The sequence below is a fragment of the Sardina pilchardus genome, chromosome 10 (genome assembly GCF_963854185.1).
Source record: "Sardina pilchardus chromosome 10, fSarPil1.1, whole genome shotgun sequence".
Classification (NCBI taxonomy): domain Eukaryota; kingdom Metazoa; phylum Chordata; class Actinopteri; order Clupeiformes; family Clupeidae; genus Sardina; species Sardina pilchardus.
In genome coordinates, this window is record NC_085003.1 from 3,742,880 (window position 1) to 3,764,016 (window position 21,137).

The following is a 21,137-nucleotide window of genomic DNA, read 5'->3' on the forward strand; positions in this document are numbered from 1 at the left end:
GTTTATGACCGTTTCCATAGCAACCGACATGATTTTACTACAGTAACTTCTTTATTCCTGATAGTGGCCACCATAGATACCCTATCAACAAATGTTTCAAAATATAAGTCCTCACTAGCAAGTTAGCTAGTTAACATGGTTAGCATTGTTAGCATAGTTAGCATTTTTAGCATAACTGCTAGAAATGATTAGCTAAGTTAGCTAATCAACCTGGTTAGCATTGTTAGCATAGTTAGCATTGTTAGCATAGTTAGCATTTTTAGCATAACTGTTAGAAATGATTAGCTAAGTTAGCTAATCAACCTGGTTAGCATTGTTAGCATAGTTAGCATTGTTAGCATTTTTAGCATAACTGCTAGAAATCATTAGTTCAGTTAGAACTGTAATCTTTAAGCTTTAAACTGTCTACCTTCACACTCAGCTTTCTTTAAACTATGCAACCACCATGTTTACCCTAGCTACACCTTAGTAACTATATCTACATTATCTACTGTATCTATACATTTTTGCATTTTCATGCACTCGTAATTTCCCTGGAATTACATTCTCTAGTTATTAAACTTCTTCTTCTAACGCTCGCAATTCAGCTTCAACCGTTTAACGTAGAAACTTCATTCAAACTTTGTTGCGTAGGTCTTGCTTATGCCATATGTGCTTTGTATTTTTCAACTTTGTAACTTTTATACTTTTTAAACTATTAGTTAAAAACTATCACCATTTCCCCCATAGACTTAACATTGCTCATTATGACATCACGGCAGCAATTAGAATGTTACCCCAGCTGGTCAGCCACCTGGGCACCAACTGTCAGTTTCTCTCAGGCTCCTCTCTGAAGACTACATATTCTGTTCCCCTGTATCCTCTGTGCACAACAGTATCAAAATAAGTCCTCCTAATTCCATCCAACTTTATATCCATTCATCTTCTTCAAACCATTCACTCATCCACCCATTCTAAACAGTCTGCCTATCAACAACATCAATTAGACGCTCTACATTGAACTTTTAAACAATCTACTCTGTCTCAGGCTGGCTCTCTTAAGACTAGCCAGTTAAATTGATTACACCTGTATTAGTGATGGATTTTATCGTTCGCGGTGAAGACACAGTTCGCGTCGTTCAGTTCGCCAAGATGATTCGTTCTTATAGTTCGTTCCTACGTTCGTTCAGTTGTATTTCCGGTATAATGTAATTCAGCGTGAATCATGGCATGCACAGTTCTCCCTTCGTTCACAAACGATCGTGCAAACGGTCAGCATTAAAGGCAAATATATTATGTGTACTCTTTGACAACACAACAGCCTAGCACTGTATTCGCCTTGACATTGAATTGACACATTGAAGGTTGGCTGGATAAAGTAGGCTAGAAGACTATGGCTAGATCAGCTATTATTTAAAAAAAAAAAACGTGTCAATTCATAAATAAACAAACAATCATATTCTGACAAGCATGTTTAAAGGCTTGGCAGAACGATTATATTAATAAAACGGTTTCAAGTGGCCATTTAGGCTACAGAGCCATAAAACTACAGCCAACAAGGCAAGAACGAGTGACTGACTGAACGAGAGACAGCACCTTGCCTGCTGCAAGCTAGTGAGCTATAACGAGGAGAAATGCTGATTCGTGAACGAGATGAACGACGAACGTTAGTAGCTCATGCTTTGACATACACGTGGTCACTGTTGATTAAAAGTGCACATATGAAGTTGTTAGCTATATTTGTATGGTTTTGAACTACCATGGCCATGTTTAATCCACCACTAATATCAAAGATCCTTCATTACCCAACGTTAACACTCTGCTAATATGTAGCTAGCAACCAAGTTTCTACCACTCGCGAAATACATTTGTTTTCTTTCATGGAAACGGTTGCTATGCTTTCCTGCCTCTCATTGGCTAATTCGATGAGAACGTCTTAGAATCAGTACAGATAACATTTATGATTGGTTTGGCACAGCAGCAGTAGGTTGATGTGGACACAGCAACGAAAGGCACGAACGAGGGGACGAACGAAGAAAAAGTTTAACGTGAACTAGTTCAGGTCGTTCTTTTTAAAGACCCGTTCGATAGAACTGATTCGTTCGCGACCGACACACCACTAACCTGTATCTGTATCCACTACTCTCAGTAGAGAGCTGTGTCTCTCCATTCTACAAGAATATAAGGCACATTCCATCCAACATTCTATCCATTCATCTTCTTCAGACCATTCACTCATCCACCCATTAAACTGTCTATCAACATCTATTAAACAATCTGTCTATCAACATCCATTAAACTCTCTGTCTATCAACATTAATTAGACTATCTACATTCAACTTTTAAATTATTTACTCTGTCTCAGGCTTTAAGAGTACTCTGGCTCTCTTAAGACTAGCCAGTTAAATTGATTACACCTGTGTCAACTACTCTCAGAGAGCTGTATCAGTGTCTCTCTTAACAAGAATATAAGGCACATTCCATCCAACCTTCTATCCATTCATCTTCTTCAGACCATTCACTCATCCACCCATTAAACTGTCAATCAATATAAAACAATCTGCCTATCAACATCCATTAAACATTCTATCTATCAACATTAATTAGACTATCTACATACAACTTTTAAAGTATTTACTGTGGGTCCCTCTCAAGCAGCGTTTATATGTCCTCCCTCGCTCCTCGATCCTCAATGATCTACATAAAGAAAGATAGAAGAAGGGCTAGACTATCCCATTGTTGCCGCTCCATCATTCTTTATGTAGATCAGTGAGGAGCGAGAGAGGACGCCTAAACGCTATGAGAGGCACCTTCTGTCTAAGGCTTTAAGCATACAATCTCATTAAGACTACAGATCCTGTTTCACTACTTCCTCTGTCCACAACTGTTTCAAAATAAAGGTCCTCACTGCAATAATACACTATTAAATCATTTAACCATTGAAACTACTCAACTATTGAACTGTTCAACCATTCCAACTGTCAGTTATCATCCACTATGCCTCCAGTCAACTACATGAAACCTCCATGTACCTAGCAACCAACATAGCAACCATTAAAATTAAGCGTTTATGACCGTTTCCATAGCAACCAACATGATTATACTGCAGTAACTTCTTGTTTCCTGATAGTGGCCACCATGGATATCCTAGCAACAAATGTTTCAAAATAAAAGTCCTCACTAGCAAGTTAGCTAGTTAGCATAGTTAGCATTGTTAACATAGTTAGCATTTTTAGCATAACTGCTAGAAATCATCGGTTAAGTTAGCTAATCAACCTGGTTAGCATTGTTAGTAAAGTTAGCATTGCTAGCATAATAAGCATTTTTAGCGTAACTGCTAGAAATCATTAGCTAAGTTAGCTAATCAACATTTTAACATGAATAGAAATCATTAGTTAAGTTAGAACTGGAATGTTTCATCTTTAAACTGTCTACCTTCACACTATCAACTCTCTGTAAACTATGCAACCACCATGTTTACCCTAGCTACACCTTAGTAACCATATCTACATTATCCATCTATTTTTGCATTTTCATGCACTGGTAATTCCTTGGAATTGCATTTCTAGTTAGAGTGCATGAAAATGCACTCTACTGTTATCCGATTTATTCTTATTATTGATATTTTTCTTCTAACGCTTTTTGTGCGTCTAATTGAGCTTCAACCGTTTGACGTAGAAACTTCATTCAAACTGCGCTGCGTAGGTCTTACTTAGGACACTTCAGCTATATATTTTTCAACTTTGTAACTTTTACACTTTTTGAACTATTAAATAAAAACTATTAAAAATTCCCCATAGACTTAACATTGGATTATGACATCATAATAGGGCAATTAGAATGTTATGCCAGGTGGCCAGCCCCACCTGCAGCAGCTCTGTCTCTCTCAGGCTTGAAGCATACAATCTCTCTGTGAAGACTACATATCCTAAACTGTTTCCTCTGTCCACAACTGTTTCAAAATAAAAGTCCTCACTGCAATAATACACTATTAAATCATTTAACCATTGAAACTACTCAACTATTTAACTGTTCAACCATTCAAACTGTCAGTTATCATCAACTATGCCTCCAGTCAACTATATGAAACCTCCATGGACCTAGCAACCAACATGGCAACCATTAAAATTAAGCGTTTATGACAGTTTCCATAGCAACCAACATGATTTTACTACAGTAACTTCTTTATTCCTGATAGTGGCCACCATAGATACCCTATCAACAAATGTTTCAAAATAAAAGTCCTCACTAGCAAGGTAGCTAGTTAGCATATTAGCATTGTTAGCATTTTTAGCATAACTGCTAGAAATGATTAGCTAAGTTAGCTAATCAACCTGGTTAGCATTGTTAGCATTTTTAGCATAACTGTTAGAAATGATTAGCTAAGTTAGCTAATCAACCTGGTTAACATTGTTAGCATAGTAAGCATTGTTAGCATTTTTAGCAGAACTGCTAGAAATCCTTAGTTCAGTTAGAACTGTAATGTTTAAGCTTTAAACTGTCTACCTTCACACTATCAGCTTTATTTAACCGATGCAACCACCATGTTTACCCTAGCTACACCTTAGTAACTATATCTACATTATCTACTGTATCTATACATTTTTGCATTTTCATGCACTCGTAATTTCCCTGGAATTACATTCTCTAGTTCTTATTATTCTTCTTCTAACGTGTTTAATGCAGCTTCAACCGTTTAACGTAGAAACTTCATTCAAACGTTGTTGCGTAGGTCTTATTTAGGACATGTGTGCTTTGTACGTTTCAACTTTGTAACTTTTATACTTTTTAAACTATAAATTAAAAACTATTAAAATTTCCCCATAGACTTTACATTGGCCTCTATGACATCACAATCGGGTCGTTAAGCAATTAGAATCTTATGCCAGGTGGCCAGCCCCACCTGCAGCAGCTCTCTGGCTTTAAGCATACAGTCTCTCAGAAGACTACATATCCTGTTTACTGTTTCCTCTGTCCACAACTGTTTCAAAATAAAAGTCCTCACTGCAATAATACACTATTAAATCATTTAACCATTGAAATTACTCAACTATTGAACTGTTCAACCATTCCAACTGTCAGTTATCATCAACTATGCCTCCAGTCAACTACATGAAACCTCCATGTACCTGGCAACCAACATAGCAACCATTAAAATTAAGCGTTTATGACCGTTTCCATAGCAACCAACATGATTTTACTACAGTAACTTCTTTATTCCTGATAGTGGCCACCATGGATACCCTAGCAACAAATGTTTCAAAATAAAAGTCCTAACTAGCAAGTTAGCTAGTTAGCATGGTTAGCATTGTTAGCATTGTTAGCATTTTTGGCATAACTGCAAAAAATCATCAACTAAGTTAGCTAATCAACCTGGTTAGCATTGTTAGCAAATTTAGCATTGTTAGCATAGTTAGCATTTTTAGCATTACTGCTAGAAATCATCGGTTAAGTTAGCTAATCAACCTGGTTAGCATTGTTAGTAAAGTTAGCATTGCTAGCATAATTAGCATTTTTAACGTAACTGCTAGAAATCATTAGTTAAGTTAAAACTGGAATGTTTCATCTTTAAACTGTCTACCTTCACACTATCAACTCTCTGTAAACTATGCAACCACCATGTTTACCCTAGCTACACCTTAGTAACCATATCTACATTATCTATCTATTTTTGCATTTTCATGCACTGGTAATTCCTTGGAATTGCATTTCTAGTTCTTATTATTCTTCTTCTTCTAACGCAGTTAATGCAGCTTCAACCGTTTAACGTAGAAACTTCATTCAAACGCTGTTGCGTAGGTCTTACTTACGCCATGTGGGCTTTATTTTTTTCAACTTTGTAACTTTTATACTTTTTAAACTATTAATTAATTAAAATGACAATTTCCCCATAGACTTAACATTGCTCATTATGACATCATGGCAGCAATTAGAATGTTACACCAGGTGGCCAGTCCAGGTGCAGCAGCTCTCTCTCTCTCTCAGGCTTTACACTGGCTCTCGAGACTACATTTTCTGTTCCCCTGTATCAACTGTATCAACATAAGTCTTCCTAATTCCATCCAACTTTCTATCCATTCATCTTCTTCAGACCATTCACTCATCCACCCATTAAACTGTCTATCAACATCTATTAAACAATCTGCCTATCAACATCCATTAAACTCTCTGTCTATCAACATTAATTAGACTATCTACATTCAACTTTAAAATTATTTACTCTGTCTCAGGCTTTAAGCATATTACACTCTGGCACTCTTAAGACTAGCCAGTTAAATTGATTACACCTGTATCAACTACTCTCAGAGAGCTGTATCAGTGTCTCTCTTAACAAGAATATAAGGCACATTCCATCCAACCTCCAATCCATTCATCTTCTTCAGACCATTCACTCATCCACCCATTAAACTGTCAATCAATATCTATTAAACAATCTGCCTATCAACATCCATTAAACATTCTGTCTATCAACATTAATTAGACTATCTACATACAACTTTTAAAGTATTTACTGTGGGTGCCTCTCAAGCAGTGTTTATATGTCCTCCCTCGCTCCTCGATCCTCAATGATCTACATAAAGAAAGATAGAAGAAGGGCTAGACTATCCCATTGTTGCCGCTCCATAATTCTTTATGTAGATCAGTGAGGATCGAGGAGCGAGAGAGGACGCGTAAACGCTATATGAGAGGCACCTTCTGTCTCAGGCTTTAAGCATACAATCTCATTAAGACTACAGATCCTGTTTCACTTCTTCCTCTGTCCACAACTGTTTCAAAATACAGGTCCTCACTGCAATAATACACTATTAAATCATTTAACCATTGTAACTACTCAACTATTTAACTGTTCAACCATTCCAACTGTCAGTTATCAACTATGCCTCCAGTCAACTACACGAAAACTCCATGTACCTAGCAACCAACATATCAACCATTAAAATTAAGCGTTTATGACCGTTTCCATAGCAACCAACATGATTATACTGCAGTAACTTCTTGTTTCCTGATAGTGGCCACCATGGATACCCTAGCAGCAAATGTTTCAAAATAAAAGTCCTCACTAGCAAGTTAGCTAGTTAGCATGGTTAGCATTGTTAGCATTTTTAGCATAACTGCAAAAAAACATCAACTAAGTTAGCTAATCAACCTGGTTAGCATTGTTAGCAATTTTAGCATTGTTAGCATAGTTAGCATTTTTAGCATTATTGCTAGAAATCATCAGTTAAGTCAGCTAATCAACCTGGTTAGCATTGTTAGTTTAAGTTAGCATTGTTACCATAGTTAGCATTGCTAGCATAGTTAGCATTTTGTAGCATAACTGCTAGAAATCATTAGTTAAGTTAGCTAATCAACCTGGTTAGCACTGTGAGCATAGTTAGCATATATAACATTTTTACCATTACTGCATGAAATCAGTAGCTAAGTTAACCAATAAACCTGGTTATCATTGTTACCATAGTTAACATAACCATGAATAGTAATCATTAGTTAAGTTAGAACTGGGAATGTTTCAGCTTTAAACTGTCTACCTTCACACTATCAACTCTCTGTAAACTATGCAACCACCATGTTTACCCTAGCTACACCTTAGTAACCATATCTACATTATCTATCTATTTTTGCATTTCATGCACTGGTAATTCCTTGGAATTGCATTTCTAGTTATCTATTATCTATTCCTATATACAAGGAACGTCTGTCTGTGTGTCACTCTGTCTGTCTGTGTGTTCCATGCATAACTCTCAAACCACTCATCCGACTGACCATAAATTTGACACATGTATTGCTAATGACATGCGTGAGTGCAGTGCAAAGTTTGGTCGTTTTTGAACAAAAAATGACAAAGATATCGCTAAATTAAGCAAAATACAACTCTACTGCAATCCCACAATTCTACCGCTCTCCGCACTCAGCCACTCCCCTTCTCACTTAGGCTACTCCAGCATATAGGGAAAAAAGCCCATTTCGCTGACAAACTCACGTGTTGCCATTCATGGAAATCACTATGTCTCACAGTCACTTAAACAACGGACCGTTTCAAGATTGTTCATCTTGGATAAACAGGCTGAGTCCGACACACATGCACCTATGTTGGTAAGCAGGCTGTAACGTAACGTTGCATAGGCTAGCCTACTTCAACAACGGCGGTTGCCTAGCGCCTTAGCTGTTCTATTGCCTGATCAGGTTGCTGATCTTGCCACAATATCCTGATACACACACGCCGGTAGCATTCTGTTAAAATTTGCATTTAAAACAGCGGCTCTTGACTCTATCTGGACATCGGCTATGGGCATAACATTCATTCAAACATCACTTCCGAGTAAATAGCACTAGCATGGCCATGCGGTTATTTCGTCATTTCCCAACAACAGCAAAAACGCACGGGTAGCCTATGCAATGGGTCTAATATTGCCATTAGCTGCAACTCAAACGCCATTCCCCTTCACTCTTTTACTTTGCAAAGTGAGTAAAAACATCATCGCCAATCTAACATGATCTACCTGCATCAACGCAGGCCTAATTACAAGTTTCTTGGAAAACATTGTTCGTATGGGCACTGCACTAGTCGATCCAAGATATATGTTCTTTGAGTTCTTTTGAGCATTTATTTTAACAAACATAATGAATTTCATCATGCTTATGCTGTGCTGATGCTACAAAGTTATCTTAAAACCGTGAGGCTCAAGCTGGCCTTACAGTCACTAACTGTGCGTTCACACCGCCACCAACTTGAGCTTCCAAAGATTCAGGAAATCATTCATTTTCAATGGAAGCCAGTTTCTTTGAGCTGCAAGCAGCGGCAAATCCGTCGGCGTCGTGTTTTGAGTGTCTTGAGCGACTTGAGCGTCAAGCAGAAAGTTGAAATTGGCTCAACTTTATGGTAATGACCTATGACGCAGTTCACCGGCAAACGACCAGCAACGAACATGATCAAACATGGAATGCTACCACGTCAGAGCGGCCAAAATGTCCAAAGCTTCCCACGGCATCCTTGGCAGGGAATCCAAAGCTTCTTGGAAGCTCAAGTCGGCGGCGGCGTGTACAGTACGTACACCGTCGCAGAACAAATTCTAGGGGAAACACTGAAACATAATGAGTGAACCATTGGATGCGGATTCTAAGCATACCCTGTTGCTGTTTACTGGAAAACCCCAGCAAGTGTATTTGGCTCTCGGTGGTATTGCAAAAAGTTTATACAGAAGTTTAAGAAGCTGTGCTGGAGGCTTAACAACTTTTGCTTGAAGCTTATCGTCAGTATTTCTGCATGTAGAAAAGAGAGAGACCTTCAAGGATTAAGATAAAAAAAACAAAAAACATACCTTGAAGAGACTCTCAGCAGCATCTTTAAAGAGAGTCTGGACCTTTATCAGGGCACTCTTGAGTTCAGCTGTCACAACTGCACATGAAACAAGATCTCGGTTGGTGAAAAACATTTGTTCTGATTCTGTCACAGAATCACCTGTATCATATTTTCACAGAATCTCTGGTGATGAAAGGTAACAGCATTTCAGACTTTCCTGTAAAATCATTTTTTAAGTTACTTTTGAAAGACTTTACTCACTCCATGGCTTGGACTCAATAATTTTGAGCTGAGTACGAGCAGCTCCCTCGTGATTCTCTCCAATCTCACGACACATGCTGAAACACAGTGCCACCATATTGTGCTTCTCGCTGTCACATGGCAGGCAACGTTTAATGTAGTCCAGTAGAGCAATTTTGAGCCTGGTGTTCTACAAAACATATAGGACATCAGACATACAACATATATAGCAGACATGTAACAGAGAAACATGAAGGTTCTACTGTGAATAAATAAATGCACAGACCATATTTCGGTATTCTGGCTATCAAAATAGAGATGCAACATGCAAAGTTTGTTTCAAAGATTTTTGACACAAAGACATATTCACAGATGGATTTGTAGACAGATATAGAGAGAGAGATAAAGAGAGAGAAAAATATGTCTTTTATCAATCACAAAGTTCGTATAAAAATTCAGTGGTGAATGTGTTGCTTCAACGGAATGTGGCGAATTAGGCTAATTACATACTGTAGTCTGACCACTTATGAAAACTATACTGAATGAAGTTCCAATATAGCACAAAGACGAACAAATTTGTCTTAAACTCTCAAATACATCGTCATCATAATCATCTCCTATGCAAAAAGAGTAAAACTCTTTTGTTTTGCTATTTTGTAACATAACAACAGCTTTTTCTTTATAATGGGCGCTAATGGAAAGGGATGCTAATTAGCCACATTAGAAATGAGTCAGTGTCTTTTTTCTTTAATTCTACACTAAAAGTAAACTGTACCTTAATTCATACTGCAAAATTTTAATAAATTGTAGGCTAATGTATTGTAGACAGTAGAAATTTAGCCTGTGACCATATCTGGAGTAGCCTAATAGTATAGCCTGCATGCATAGAATGCTCATGTTGCTCACCAGATGCTAAAAACAGCAGGTTCATGGGTTGATGTAAAGTATGATTCCTTATGAGCTTAATACTTACCGATTCCACCTTCTTCCTGAGCAGCATCTCAAAGCAGTGATTTTGGTTCAATAAGTCAAATATGTACGTCATCTCATTGTACCTCCCAATGCCAGTGAGAAGGCGTACCTGTAGGATTTACATGGGAAGTTCAAGCAAACTCTTTTTTTTTTTTTTTTTTACAACAACGTTGGTGGTAATTGTTTTTACAGAAAGAGTTAAAGGAACCATATGTAAGAAAAGTATTCCAATTAATCATAAAATGGCCCAGATATGTATATCACTGACAACAGTAGTCCAGCCAGGATATTGTCATTTAAAAGTGAAGTTGCAGCCCTCAACTGATGTTGATGTTATGGTGTGCTTTGTTCTGATGCGCCGCCCTACACCTACAGTGGGTATAGTAAGTATTCACACCCATGCTAAAGTTGACTAAAAAGAGGAATATAAAATCATCTTTTGAGAATTGATTGTAATGCCTTAATTCAAAAAAATAGTAAAAATCAAACCGCTAAGGACACTAATTTTCTTTGTGATTGAAGAATGTATCGTAAATAGATAAATGTTCTTCCTTAAATACAGGTTGCATAAGTATTCAACCCCTATGTTAAATTCCCATAGGAGCAGGAGGATTTTTTATATGTTTTTATTTTTAAAGGCCAGCTATTTCATGGATCCAGGATATTATGCATCCTGATAAAGTTCCCTTGGCCTTTGGAATTAAAATAGCCCCACATCATCACATACCCTTCACCATAGATAGAGATTGGCATGGTGCTTTTTCCAGTTAGCCTATTAGCCTGTTTGATTTGCATTGAGGTCAATGAGCATCAAACAGGCTAATTGGCTAACTGGAAAAAGCACCATGCCAATCTCTATCTATGGTGAAGGGTATGTGATGATGTGGGGCTATTTTAATTCCAAAGGCCAAGGGAACTTTATCAGGATGCATAATATCCTGGATCCATGAAATAGCTGGCCTTTAAAAATAAAAACATATAAAAAATCCTCCTGCTCCTATGGGAATTTAACATAGGGGTTGAATACTTATGCAACCTGTATTTAAGGAAGAACATTTATCTATTTACGATACATTCTTCAATCACAAAGAAAATTAGTGTCCTTAGCGGTTTGATTTTTACTAATTTTTTGAATTAAGGCATTACAATCAATTCTCAAAAGATGATTTTATATTCCTCTTTTTAGTCAACTTTAGCATGGGTGTGAATACTTACTATACCCACTGTATCTACTAATCACAAAGTCAGTAGCGTTTTGGCATCTGGGTTGCCAGCTCTGCTAGTTACCAGCTGTACAAACATGTTGGATAAAAAATTTCTGACATGAAACCTAAAAGACCTCATTATGAATCCGAAATACGTCCGAAATAAAACAAGGATTTGTATAGGAGATTGAGACGGCTGAAAACCAAGAAGAATTTGAAGACAGACGTCAATGTTGTTAATTTGGTCCTGGACAGGTAAGATTTGTCAATGTTTGGCTAACTTACTTGTATATGTAAATGGACATTTCAAATATTCATGACAGTCGAACAAAGTTCTGCATGTTCGTGCAAAGTAACGCTATGTTAGTATATGGAGGAGGTGGGTCATCGAATTGAAAAAAGTCATATGGGCTCGGGCACACGCGTTGCATTCTAGGAATATTGCCGCCATGTTGGTAGCACACCGAACGTAATAATCCATTCATTTAGATGCAGAAGACAAGTAGACAATTTATAGTATTAGCGATTCTTGTCCTCTTGCGATCGTGGGTTGTGCTGTTACACCCCACTACACAGCAACATACGACCAAGAAGGCAAAAACTAAGTAACAGGAACACACTAATAGGCGGGAGTAAATCCATAGTAAACTAAGGATGAAGCTGCCAATATGGCTGCCCACGAAGTTTTCACGTCACAATCCCGAGCCCTATTGTTTGAGAAATAAAAACAGCGAGTCGTCATTCCTAACATTAGCAATGCATCATCAGAGTCTGTTTCTCTGACATTATGCTGAGATGCTGAGGAAAACAACATTAGCACTTGCCATTGGAAGCTGTAGCAGCCTACGTTCCTGCTGGATCCTGCAGCCTACAGCTGGCAACCGCGAGGGGGGGGGACAGACCATTGGTCCGACATCCCATTAGTCCGACATCTCATTCGTCCGAAAATTAACCATTCAATAGAGATCCCATTAGTCCGACATCTCATTAGTCCGTAAAAAAGAGACCCATTGGTCAACGTCCCATTGGTTCGACCATACACAGTAGAGATGCATGGATGACTTGAAACTGAAAGATGCAAAATTCGCGGAAAAGAGGAGACGCCTTTTTTTGCAGCATCGTGTGTCTAAAAACAGGCGGAAATGTGCTAGCCTGTTGTAACAATCAACCTTTTACCTTCGGCTGTGTTAATTTAACACACAAAGGTTTTTTTGAATGACTAAATATGAATGGCAATACACAGATAATTCTGAGAATGAAGTACAATGTAAACTACACATCTGAGTGCGTCTCTTGATTATAACAATGAAACAATGTTGCTTTCTTCGGTTTAACAGTAAAGGAAGACACACACCAAACAATAACCCAGATCGTGCACAGCGGCGCTTTATATTCACACACAATTAGATGTCCCAAACAATCCCAAGCGTTGCAATTCCCCCTTTCAGTCAGTCCCGAAAATTAACCTAAAAGTCCAAACTAAACGAAAGATATCCTGTATTTTGCCAGGACTGCGCACAAGAGTCAATAATCCAATCCAGGAAAACAAAAGGGCCGCTGCCAACAAAACGTCCCGCGACGTAGCAAACTAAAAATATAGTGCTCAGAAAAAAAGGGAAAATGCGATTGGGGTCTCTCTGCTAAACCAAGCAATATGAAAACACAGAAAAGAAGCCTAATCGATCTCACCAAATCTGGTGAGTCCGCGAAGGCTTTTTCTCTTTGTGCGTCCTCTGTTTGGTAACGCATCGGTCCAAACTGCGCACAGCGTTTAACTAATGTGAAAATACGTTTCCTCAGTAGTCTTTATTGTTAGTTTCAAACTCGCAGGAAAACATTTACAAACGCTCGTTGCCGCAGCACTGAGTAGGCTAGGCCTACTGGCACCACAGATTCAAAATCTCACATACGCACTTGCTACCCTCTTCAGAACGCCCCCATCACCTAGCGCATTCGGGTGGGGTGTGCGTGCATATAAAAAAAATACATATAAATAAGTACATATACCTACAATGATATTACATGAGACCTACTGAGATATTATATGCAATTAAACAATGTAATATTTAAGAAATGGCACCTAAGCCAATGTGGCAGTGTCACTGTTGCGCGACATTTTGGACCACCAAATTAAAACTACATGTTTCTGGAATGAAACTTTGAATTTAGTCAGACCTGTGTGATAGAAGAATATGGCAAGGCTCTATTTCTAGCTCATATCGAGAAGAATGCACGATGGAAATAACTGTGGACTAACTGTGGATAACTTGTAGCCTAGACCATAAAGGTAAGAGTTCATTGTCCTTACGTTTATGTTCGCTATGTAGGCTACAGCTTCTAAATGTGGCCAACAGCCGTTAATGTGGTCATGTAAAGCTTGATAGGACAGACGCTCATAAGTTCATGCTTTGTTTTATCGTTGGAGGATACCCTACGCCGGCAACCAATTGGATTCAGTGTTAGTCAACGTTAAATGACTGCAAGCTTTGTGGAATAAAAAGATTGTCATAATATGTTTTCTCTACTATTGCTGCTTTTGATCAGTCAGATCTAAATCTTATGTGGTGAGTTGGACACAATAGGCTAATATATAATGTAGTGTCATCGACATCACCCATCACACAAAAGCTGGCACATTGACCGCTCAGATTTACACTGCAATGGAGGCGGCAATAGTGTAGGCTATAGGAATATTCCCGGCCTAAAATTGAACGCCGTGCCGCAAATATGAAACCTCGGACCGAACTGCTGAAACGATGGCAAATTGCCGGAGTGCTGTCCAGTGTGAAATAACGAATGCTCCTCTGTGAGTAGCCTAGTGCGTCTGTGGGCATATTGTGTGCGTGTGTGTCTCCTCCTCATAGGCTATGTAGCCTAATTTGGAATGTAGGCTGATTTGTGGTTTTGTCGTAAGAAAGTTTATAAGATTGAAACACGTTAGCTTCGATGTTCGTTTGCAAAAATATAAAACACATCTAATCCTAGATGAAGGTCATCACAGGATGCAAGCCTGGGTCACCTGTGTGACAGTCACGCACCCACTACACTACACTATGTCCCTGCTATTGAAATCAAACTACAAATAGCGTCACATCAGTCTAACTGTAAACAGTGGCAGACGGAGTTTTAGGAAATAGACCAAAGTCTGTATTTGTTTATTTATTGTATGGTCGGACTAATGGGCCTCTTTTTTTCGGACCAATGGGATGTCGGACTAATGGGATCTCTGGACAATGGTTAATTTTCGGACTAATGAGATGTCGGACTAAAGGATGTCGGACCAATGATACAGAACCCGCGAGGGGAGGGGGAGGGGATACATTGCTCCACAGTATTTTGAAAACAATTGCAGCACTAGTTTTGGTCAAAATCCTACCTACGGTTCCTTTAAAGTTTAAACATGTCAATACATAACTTCAATTTTGTAGTGTTCAGGAGTCTGATTGATGAAGAAGATGCTTTTTTTAAAAAAAATGTGTAGTGTCAGTTTGTATGGACCTGAAGTGTCTTCCTGGATGAGAGCCTTCCAGATGGGAGAAGTGGTTATTTAGATGAGGGTCCAATGATTATTTTGATTGTTTTGGTGTCCAATGAAAGTTTACATTCATTATCATCCTAAAATAGATCCTAGGTTGTTCTTAGACTGGATTTGTCTTTTAATGTAGAGTAACTGGTAACTACATTTTCCAAGTACACTGGCAAATGATATGGGGCAATTGTGTAACGGGCCCCAAATAAGTCTCAGAGTAAGTACCTGCTTGCCTCAATAACATTAAAGAATTAATAATGGCTTAAACAAATAATAATGTATCTTATAGCTGCCGTCAGCAAGCCTTCAAAAGCGTCTAAAGTCGGAAAATTCAAACTGATACAACTTTCAGGTCCCTCCCCCAACCTATCCAAGCTCCAAACTGCCCCCCAAACCCCTCCCCCTCTGTAGACGAGGTTGTTTATGTGAGCAGCAGAGTAGCAGCGGTTGGATAGCAGCGTGCACAAGCTGTGACTGACAGGTAGTGATTCCTCCCCCTAACGTGATTGCTTAAACAAAATAGGGAGCGCTCGATTTTTGCGAGCACGATTACAGGCTTTAGAGGGAGCTAGAGAATTTGGAATTTTTGCTAAACAGCCTATTTAATATTCTACCTCCAGAATCCCATGACAGTTCAAGCTAATATGACTAAAAACATGCTGCCGACAGCAGCTTTAAGCTGTCCATAATGGTCATGATATTTCATTAATATAAATGTTTCAAGCTAAATGGAACCTTTAGTCTGCCATTCTGTCAAAGGGACAGTGATGTGTGACCCCCACTTTGTCTGGAGTGTAGAAATAATAAAATAATATAGAAATATAAAATTATTTATATAATAATGAATTTTCATACAGCATGGAGCACATGATTCAAAACTGAAATAATTTAGCAGTACACAAGGGTAAAATCCTGAATCCATCAGGAAGTCAGCCCAGAGGTTACTCACCAATAAACTGTGGCGGTCACTATGGGCCAGATGGACATGGCTGACGTGCCGTGCTGCTTGAAGCACTTGAACAATACCTTCCATGTTACAGCTGAGGCTGAAGCAGTCATGTGCCAGGATCAGGAGTTCTACCACTGAAGACAAAATAGAGGAAAATATCAATTCATCTGCACCGCTGATTCCATCTACTGGCTGTGTATTTACAGCTAACATTGCAATTTCTAATATGTTTCAATTCTTTACTATTGAAACATATTTGTGCAAGTCAATGTATCATGCTATGCTACCACAGCTCAGCTGGTTGAACAAAGGCAGTCAAAGGCGGTCCAAATACTAAGGCCATGGGTTGAATACCCAGGAACACATACAGATAAAAATGCTGAACATCTTACTGCAGTTCAGCTCTGACAGTGGCAAGGTGGAGATGTGCCTCAGCAGTCTGTTTCCCACCAGGTTCGGGTCTCCACAAAGCTTAGCCAGCTGCCGGAAAGCCTCTCTCCCCTCTGATAAGCAATAGATTTGCTTGTCCACTACAGAAAAATAAGTTGTTGAGTATTTGGAATCATCCACACAACTCAAAACATTTACTTTAAAAGACTAATTTGAGCAGTTAATTACACCCCTAAATCTCTTCTCTGTTCATCTTATGTATATGAAAAAAAAAAACTCATTGCCTTAAAATGACTGAAATGTGATTTCACACCTTCTTGCTCATTTTGGGAATTGGGACCCAAATTGGGTAATATTTTCACTTTTACTGCTTTTATAAATGGAATATTGATCAATCTAATTGGGCCTTTTTTACATTCATTTACAAAAATACCCTCTTTAATGTCAAAGTGACAGCAGATTTCTTCAAAGTATGCTAATTATTCAAAAATATAATTACTGCCTAAATATTACAATAAAAATGCAGAGTGTCTTACACAGCATTCCTAACTTTATTAGATAAGTGGTTTATCCCAGAAAGTGAATAGATTTACACATGGTGGCCACACGTGAACTCACTATTTAAAAGCTATCCAAAACCTGATGGCACATGCTAACTGGTGTCCTCTGGCAACACAGCAGTCAGTACCAATATACCAAATGCCAACACCACAGAACTACAAAGTGGTTAGTAGGAGGCAAGTAGGGATGGTGTGTGACTGTCCTACATATGGCATCCAAACAGATCTGATGATTCCAAGAGCATTCTGATAACTCAAACTATTTGAAATATCACCAAAGAAAAACGTTGGCTCACCTAATTCTTCTTCTTGAACAGATGCTTGTATCCCCTGAACCACAAATGATGATATGAGTTGCGCAACAGTATCTGGCTGTAGGCCTTGTACACTGATGAAAACCTGTGCGGTCTTATAGCGGTCCTGTTGCTGAGATAACAAGATCTTCTGCAGCACAGCCTCTGGCTCTGCAGCAGACATCTCACTGTAGGAACACTTTAGCTCCTGTGGAAGTGATCAGAGTTTAATACACATACATAGTGTCTGTACTTTAGAATTAAACGACAGTATTCCTTATTGCTAAATGAGTACATTTGAATGTCACATTAAGATGTTAAGATTTACCACCAACTATTAACATTAATTATCAAGCACCCTTAGCACCATTAATGCAATTTCTACAATTGAACGTCAATTTTAATGAATGTGATGAAGTCCAAGAATATTGTTTGGATTACAACAGTTTGAAAGTAAAATATGAGATGGAAGATTTCATTACCTTGGATAGTTCATAAAGGCTAAGAACCTGTTTACAATAGTTCTTTCCATGACAACACTCATTCACAAGTCTCTGCAGCTGAGACACCACCTGGTCCTCTGGCAAAGGCACCACAACAAAAGAGGACAAGCTCCCCACACTAGAATCTAGGGAAGGAGGAGAACTTGTCAAATTACAGTATGTAGTCAATTCACGTGAGGTCATATTTAACTCATCACACTGAGGCTAAACAGTGTATGTGTGTGTGTGTGTGTGTGTGTGTGTGCGCGCGCGCGCGCATATGTGTGCGGGGTGGGTGTTGCCATTTTGAGGGTGCAGTGCCTACAGTTAAACCCATTTTACTGCTTTTATAAATAGAATCTTGATAATTTATATCCATTTTTACAATAATTTCCAAAACTCCTCTCTTTAATGTCAAAGTCAAAGCAGACTTCTACAAAGCAATGTTAATTGATTAAAATTATGTCATGCAAAATAAGTGATAATATTAGCAATAAAAGCATAAAAAGGGGAAATATCCACGAGGGTGAAAAGTTTTTCTTTAGAGGCACTGTGTACATAGTAACTGACACACTGTGAAAAGCATAGTAACTTTGTCAGAAATGTGCTTGTGAACTACTATAATGTAAACATCTCCCTGAAGAAATCTGTGATATATTGTTAATTGCAGGATAAAAATAAAGTAGTACAAATAAAGTAGTAATGATAATAAGAGAACAAATTATCTATATGCAAATATGTACACAACAACATGTGACTGTGGCAGTGAAGAAAAAGTGCTCATATGACCCAATAGCTAGAAGGAGATGTTCGAGGGGCGGCACCAAGCATGTACAGTATTTGAAAATCTCACTGCACGCAATTGGGTAACACAACCAATGTTTACTTGACTGATTCTGGACGCAATTGGATAACACTACAATCAAAAAAAAAGTTGTAGCGCTGTCGTCATCAGTTTAGCTCGCCCCTGGCCTGCCTATATCAGATACACCGATTTGATTGGTTACCGCAGATGGTTGCGGTAAACGAAACGTGCATCATTGCTCAGGCCAGAGTATCTTGCGGACACAATTCAAATTGTGCTCTGGCAAGAACTCTGGATTTCCAGGGTAGGGGAAAAGACAATTTAAAGACAACAAAGCTTATGGATGACATCATTCAATGTCACCATAATAATATGCCAATTACTTTGTTTATAAATAATATTTGATCTATAGTATTGATATTGGTTGGTGTTGGCACTTGGCAGTCTCCTCTGAGCTCACCCTTGACCTGTGGTCAGGAAAATTTGAAAGAAAAAGAAGACCACATCTATGTCAGGCTCCCTAATGTTAAGTATGAAATTTGTTAATTACAACTTCCATTGGTTGAAGCAGGAAGAGGGCTGCAATTAATTGTGTAATAACAATTGCCTGATTCAACGATAAATGGCATGTTGCCTTCATGAATCAGCTAAAATTAACACGCTAATGTTTCCTCAACTTATTGAGCTTTATGAATTAACCCGTGTGTTTATTCTGCATAAATAAATGTGACAATACAGAGATTACAGTGAGTAATCTGAGGATAACTCACAGCTCTGGAGGCTCTTCATTGTTTCAGTACCCAGTAGCTCCTTCAAGTCGTTTTGGTGTTCACCAGAAGCAAGATCACGGCAGTGAAGAACCAACCACACATCACGATAGTGGAAGTGGAAGTAGCGGCAGACACGACTGGCTTCATATATGCAGCCATCATCTAGAAGATGCCCTAACAGCATGGACAATGCACTCTGTTCTTTAACATCTTGAGGTCCAGATATTTCCTGACTAGAGGATGAAGGCATGTCATCTAGGCTCAGGTACTTTGGGTCACCAAGGGCAGGCACTTTGGAGAAGGAAAACTCCTTCATCATTTCCTCAAAAGAGTCATGATTCCCAGCTGGTGGTGTAGTAAATAGGCTGTCCTTTGCTAGGTCAGTGACAAGAACTTGCCAGTGCACCCGACACCTCCACAGCTTTTCCTCAATCTGCTCTAGCTGGGCCAAGGATGGACATTCTTGTTGGGAAAGCCAGTGGCCAGCGAGGGAGAAAAGCACACAACACTCCTGCATGCATAACAGTTCCATTTCTACTGCTTGATGAGATTCTGACTGGGACTGATCAGCCAGAGAGAGGAAGAAACTTGAGGCAGCCTCGCTGTTAGTCCTATTAATCTTGAACTGGTCATGACATCTCCTTAAAAATGACAGTCTAACATCCTTTCTTTCCCACTGATGCTTGCTTTTCAAACTGTGCAAGTGGTGGAGTAGCTTCATGCCAAGGGAAATACAATAAGATAATTATAGAATGAGCATAGAATGGGAATACGCTGAAATACTGTTCTCAAAATTATTTTCTCTATCAGATAATTCAATTCAAAGAACTTTATAATAAGGGGAAAACAAACAAAAAAATGGTCCATATGTTTTACAAGTCAGTACATTTCATACACATCAGACACTGGTTGAATGAAACCATGAACTGACCTCAGTGATTATTAGAGCATCAATAGACAGATGGGCCAGGTCTGCCACCTGCCGTGCTTGGCTGAAATAGCCCAAAGCTTGGAGCTCTTGGAGCATCTTCTGGCACTCCTGCTGCAGCACATCAGGGGAATAGCGCTCCAGAAAGTGAGGGGAAAAAGACACAGGAGTGCCCTGTAGAACCTGGCTGAGGTGGCTAAGTGTCTTGAAGTCTGGACCTGCACACATACATAAATATGAAAAGCAAAACACATGAACAGTAAGCCATATAATTGAGGGGCCCTATTAGGACTTAGCCTGGCTAGCGCCTACCACTTCTCAAATGAGACGTGGTCTAGCAACCAAACGTTAATTTTTTCGTATTTGAAAAAATGCCCAGATCCGTTTATTATGATCAAATGCGTCTGTGCATAGCTCATTATCATATTGCTTTCCCTCCTGTTCTGTGATTGGTCCCCTATCTGTGGCAAAAATTTGGGCTGTAGTTGCCAGGCTGCCTTAGCAGCGTGAATCAAATCGAGCGCAAGTCAGCATGGGAACACCCAGGCTAATTAGGACTTATCACAGGACATAATCTGTGTTATTTGACAGAGAGGCCCCATTCAGATATCAGTAGTGGAGAACATAGTAGCAACTTCTTGGCAAAGTCTTGGGCTTTAGAGCCCCCTGGGCTATTGGGCATATACACCCATAGGTGCAAAAATGGGCACAAGTTGATTTTCCATTTTGAAAAT

At 38.9% G+C, this 21,137-nt stretch overlaps 1 protein-coding gene across 1 annotated transcript in view; it reads right to left on the minus strand.

Annotated features, from left to right (window-relative positions):
- Positions 1 to 21,137, minus strand: part of spg11 (SPG11 vesicle trafficking associated, spatacsin) — a 79,147-nt gene that overhangs the window by 17,592 nt on the left and 40,418 nt on the right. Inside the window, exons 29-37 of the mRNA XM_062546598.1 lie at positions 20,407 to 20,621; positions 19,476 to 20,190; positions 17,901 to 18,046; positions 17,422 to 17,626; positions 16,568 to 16,705; positions 16,176 to 16,309; positions 10,494 to 10,601; positions 9,542 to 9,710; positions 9,300 to 9,376 (exon numbers count right to left, since the gene is read on the minus strand). Of these exons, the coding sequence (XP_062402582.1) occupies positions 9,300 to 9,376; positions 9,542 to 9,710; positions 10,494 to 10,601; positions 16,176 to 16,309; positions 16,568 to 16,705; positions 17,422 to 17,626; positions 17,901 to 18,046; positions 19,476 to 20,190; positions 20,407 to 20,621 (1,907 nt within the window). The remainder of the gene's footprint in view (positions 1 to 9,299; positions 9,377 to 9,541; positions 9,711 to 10,493; positions 10,602 to 16,175; positions 16,310 to 16,567; positions 16,706 to 17,421; positions 17,627 to 17,900; positions 18,047 to 19,475; positions 20,191 to 20,406; positions 20,622 to 21,137) is intronic.